This window comes from Salvelinus sp. IW2-2015, unplaced genomic scaffold, assembly GCF_002910315.2.
Source record: "Salvelinus sp. IW2-2015 unplaced genomic scaffold, ASM291031v2 Un_scaffold9909, whole genome shotgun sequence".
In the NCBI taxonomy this organism is placed as follows: Eukaryota; Metazoa; Chordata; class Actinopteri; order Salmoniformes; family Salmonidae; genus Salvelinus; species Salvelinus sp. IW2-2015.
In genome coordinates, this window is record NW_019951167.1 from 4229 (window position 1) to 9292 (window position 5064).

Below are 5064 nucleotides of genomic sequence, written 5' to 3' on the forward strand. Positions count from 1 at the left end.
CAACCCCGCCCTGTGCGTGTGTCTGTGTGTGCTTCTGTCATCCTCTCTCCCTCTCTCTCCCTCTCTTTCTCGCTCCCAACTGAGAGAAAAAAATTGAAAACATTGTATTTGGATCCACCTCAAGATAGTTTTATACGTTGGTTACGCACACTCTTGAATCATGTACTTAATGCATTTAATTTTTTTTTTTATTTATGTACTATGAGCGACATTGTTTACAAGTTAATATAACTCTTTAAATGTATGTGCTCATGTGTGTGAGAGCTGCAGTTTTGTCCTGACAGACTCACATATCTTCACTGCAAAGTCCTATATACAGGAAGCAGTTAGTTACACTCCACTCACTGCAATGCAATGAGAGCCGCAAATACGTGTCGCTTAGCGAGAAAAAAATCCTTCAACTCATATCAACAACTCTGCCCTATCTATGACAGCCCTCTCAACATTACTGTGCAAGTTCCCTGCCTTGCGGAAAACAAACGAAGATGATAAGGATCACTCACATAGGAAGAACACATTTGGCAAGACATTTGGATGACAGTTTCACTTGCAGTGAGGGTACTTTCCTTTAGGTGAGGGAGTTGACGGAGCTAGAGAAGCGTTATAGCTGAAAAAGATGGAGGAACACCGCATTCATACATCAATACAAATGATGGGTCTCCTGCTATTTGCTCTCCCACATTACTCTGACACCTTAAATCTAAACCTGGTTAACTTCATTGAGTTCTCTGGCCCTGAGGGAAGCTTCTTTGGCTTCTCTGCAGATTTCTATCAGTTTAGCAACAAAACGTAAGTATTGCAATATACTATTTGGTAAGTTTTGGCTTTGCATCATTCAGTAGGCGTTCGTTTTTATGGTATCTGTTAAACTACACTGTATATATAAAAGTAAGTAAAAATGTGTGGATTCGGCTCATTCAGCCACACCCATTGCTGACAGGTGTATACAATTGAGCACACAGCCATGCAATCTCCCTAGACAAACATTCGTAGCAAAATGGCCTTACTGAAGAGCTCAGTGACTTTCAACGTGACACTGTCATAAGAGGCCACCTTTCCAACAAGTCAGTTTGTCAAACTTCCGCCCTCCTAGAGCTGCCCCGGTCAACTGTAAGTGCTGTTATTGTGAAGTGGAAACGTCTAGGAGCACAAAGTGCTAGTGCTAGGCCACACAAGCTCACAAAACGGGACTGTTGAGTGCTGAAGCGCGTGGTGCGTAAAAATGGTCTGTCCGCGGTTGCAACACTCACTACCGAGTTCCAAACTGCCTCTGGAAGCAACATCAGCACAATAACTGTTTGTCGGGAGCTTCATGAAATGGGTTTCCATGGCTGAGCAGCCGCACACAAGCCTAAGATCACCATGAGGAATTCCAAGCGTCGGCTGGAGCGGTGTAAAGCTCGCCGCTATTGGACTCACTTTTCACCATCTGGCAGTGCATAAGACGAATCTGTGTTTGGCGGATGCCAGGAGAACGCTACCTGCCCCAATGCATTGTGCCAATTGTAAAGTTTGGTGGAGGAGGAATAATGGTCTGGGGCTGTTTTTCCATGGTTTGTGCCAGGCCCCTTAGTTCCAGTGAAGAGAAATCTTAACGCTACAGCATACAATGACATTCTAGATGATTCTGTGCTTACAACTTTGTGGCAACAGTTTGKGGAAGGCCCTTTCCTGTTTCAGCATGACAATGCCCCATTGACAAACGAGGTCCATACAGAAATGGTTTGTCGAGATCGGTGTTGAAGAACTCTCCTGCACAGAGCCCTGACCTCAACCCCATCAAACACCTTTGGGATGAATTGGAACGCCGACTGCGAGCCAAGCCTAATCGCCCAACATCAGTGCCCAATCTCACTAATGTTCTCGTAGCTGAATGGAAGAAAGTCCCTGCAGCAATGTTCCAGCATCTAGTGGAAAGCCTTCCCAGAAGAGTGGAGGCTGTTATAGCAGCACAGGGGAGAACAACTCCATAATAATATCCATGATTTTGGAATGTGATGTTTGACGAGCAGGTGTCCACATACTTTGGGTCATGTAGTGTATATGCTGGTATTACTCTTATATTAAATTGGGCAAGGTATGTGGAGTTTGAATGGCTTTTCATCAGATGCTTGTCTGAAATCCCAAAGAGGTTATTTTAACCCTAGTATTTTCTGTCCCACAGCATCAGTGTTGTGGTTGGGGCCCCCAGAGCCAACACCAGTCAGCCAGGAGTCACTGAGGCGGGGGCTGTGTATCTCTGTCCCTGGGCACAGACAGGAAGGGCCTGTACTACCATGACCTTTGACACAAAAGGTAATCCTTTAAGTATCAAAAGTCCTATTCATGCATTTCTATTTTTTTAAATTGATGCTGTGAACATATTAGCATACTGTAGATCAGTAAGTAAGTAAAATAGGTATTTATTTATTCTGGGCTCAATTAAAAAACAGGTTGACAAACTGAGCTGTCTGATGTCAATACAGGTGATGAGGTTAATCTTCACCAGAACTTAGTGATAAGTTCTTCAAAGTCCCACCAGTGGTTTGGCGCTACTGTGCGATCCTCTGGAAACTACATTGTGGTGAGTTTTTCCAGCCATTGTAGCACATTACTCTTCGCACTGTCTCCGACTCTTTGAATCCTCATAAACCAGTCATTCATTGTGCTGAGTCTGAAGGCCGCTGTATACAGTCACCGTGCAGTATAGAATGTATCAGATATCGATCCTCGAAATCTTTTACACAACCCCTCTCCCTCCCTTCGTTTATTTTCTTTCCTCTCGCACTGTCATTTTCCTTCTAACATTTTGTTTCTCCCAACCACCGAGCCCCTATCTTTTTCTACCAATGTTTGTATGATTCTGGTCCTTCTTAATTTACTTTCTTTCCCCTGCTGTCATTCCCTACATCACTTTGTTTTACCCTTCTCTTTATCTCTATCTCACTTTCCTTCTCCCCCTCTTTCTCTTTCTCTCTCTCCTCCCTTCTCTCTCTCCCTCCACCCCCCTGCGCCAGGCCTGTGCCCCCCTGTTCCACTGGAACGTGGTAGACGTGGGTGAACGTGATGAGGCCCAGAACACTCCAGTGGGGAACTGCCTAGTGTTGAACACACTGACAGGGGAAACGGTCAACTTCTCCCCCTGCAGAGACGTCATGACTGAGAAGGTTTACAAAGCCCGGAAGTACAGTAAGAGATATTAGTCATGCCAGTAGTACCTGTACAGTACAGTAACAGGTTCCTCTGTTGTCCACTCAAAACTCAAAGGCTGCGGCTATGCATGCAGCCCAATTTTGATCCGAATTGGGCTGCCTGTGTAAACGTAGCCAAACAAGCATTGAGTCAGAACTGTGGTGGTAAATGAGGATTATTGTCCCTGCTATGCCACAGAACTACTAGTGTATTCCTTCTTCAAACAGCAGTTGACTTCATGTTCACAAGTTTGCCTGCTGTTTTTTTTCTACTCTGTGTGTTTTCATCTTTGATCCTAATCTTGATTCTCAGAGAACGACAGACGATACTGTGAAGTGGGATTTAGCTCCGACATAACAAAGGTGCCCGCGCTCCAAACATTTCTCATCAAACTTCATCTTTTTGATTCATATAAGGTTATATATTACACAGTAATGTAGCAGATTAGATCAGTAATGGTTAGATCCACATAGTTTGTGATACTATAAGGTAGTAATTACACCAACAGTGTTATGATACCATCTATAACAATGATTTGATTGGTTTCTTGCTGTTCTATTCTAGGAGGGAAGGCTCCTTATTGGTGCCCCTGGAGGCTACTACTTTCAAGGTAACATGTGCCATCTGGTGTTTCGTAGTGTGTAAAAAAAAATATTAGCCTGGTTAAACTAGATTGCCTACCACACTGATGTAAAACTGCTAGGCAATAAAATTGATGGGGCATAACATTTGCTGCTGGGTCATTGGAGCTGGATGCCACACTTGCTGAGGTTGCTGGGGAATGGGGGTCGGTTGCTTCTGCTGCTGGAGCTGGAGCTATGACCAAAAATGGGGTGGACAAACAGTAAAATACAAGAAATATAAAATGTCACCATCTATGGTTCTTAGGCTGGTGGCTTCCATAATTATGGTGGCTTCCATTATTGCATTCATCAACACTCCTAGGATAAATGTGTACATTAATAGCCCTGTTGTTAGGATGTCTCCGGGAAGGTTGGCTGATGATGACTGAGCATGATGAATTATCAAATTACTAGTCTCGTAAATAATGTCAAACATTGTTAATGTGCGAGGCAACCTGTCTGCTTTAGTTTACTAATATTACCGTGGAATATTATGAAATAAATATGTATAAATATGTGTAAACATTAGTAAAGTGTCTTCTCCAAATGCTGTTTGTGTCACGCCCTGACCGTAGAGATCTTTTTATTCTCCATGTTTGGTTGGTCAGGGTGTGACTCGGGTGGGAAACTCTATGTTCTTTAGTTCTATGTTTTGGCCGGGTATGGTTCTCAATCAGGGACAGCTGTCTATCGTTGTCTCTGATTGCGAATCATACTTAGGCAGCCTGTTTTGCCACCTTAGTTTTGTGGGATGTTGTTTTTTGTTAGCTCTGTGAAGCCTACAGAATGTGACGTTCGTTATTCTTTCGTTGTTTTGTTTGGTGTTCTGAGTAAATAAAGAATCATCCACTTCTTCCCGACGAGTGTTACAGTTTGCGGTGCTTAAACTTTCTGTTGCAGGTCAGATCATCAGTGCAGGACTGCCTGACATTGTCAACAGTGCCAAGAGCCAGAATGCCAAACCTTATGTGGCTGGACAAACCCATTCCCCTGAGACTGGTGGATACAATCATTACCATGGTAAGAGAGTTACACGCAAGACTTGTGGTCTAAAGCAATGGTTTTCAAGCCTCTTCTCAGAGACGCCCAGATGTTTCACAATTTTGTTGTAGCCCTGAGCTAGCAAACCAAATTCACCTAATCAAGTGCTTGATGATTGAGCTAGCAAACCAAATGCACCTAATCAAGGGCTTGATGATTAGTTGACAAGTTGAATCAGGTGTGCTACCCCGAGAAGAGGTTTGAGAACCACTGGCCTAAAATATTCAGT

The 5064-nt window shown here is 43.6% G+C and overlaps 1 protein-coding gene across 1 annotated transcript; it reads left to right on the forward strand.

The window, feature by feature from the left end:
* Positions 1 to 396: 396 nt before the first annotated feature.
* LOC112079852 (integrin alpha-IIb-like) lies at positions 397 to 4814 on the forward strand (the record flags this gene model as incomplete). Its single annotated transcript, XM_024145666.1, has 7 exons — positions 397 to 789; positions 2165 to 2295; positions 2466 to 2563; positions 2997 to 3168; positions 3484 to 3533; positions 3736 to 3781; positions 4695 to 4814. Coding segments are annotated over exons 1-7 (790 nt in total), but the record flags the coding sequence as incomplete, so codon positions are not given.
* Positions 4815 to 5064: the final 250 nt, after the last annotated feature.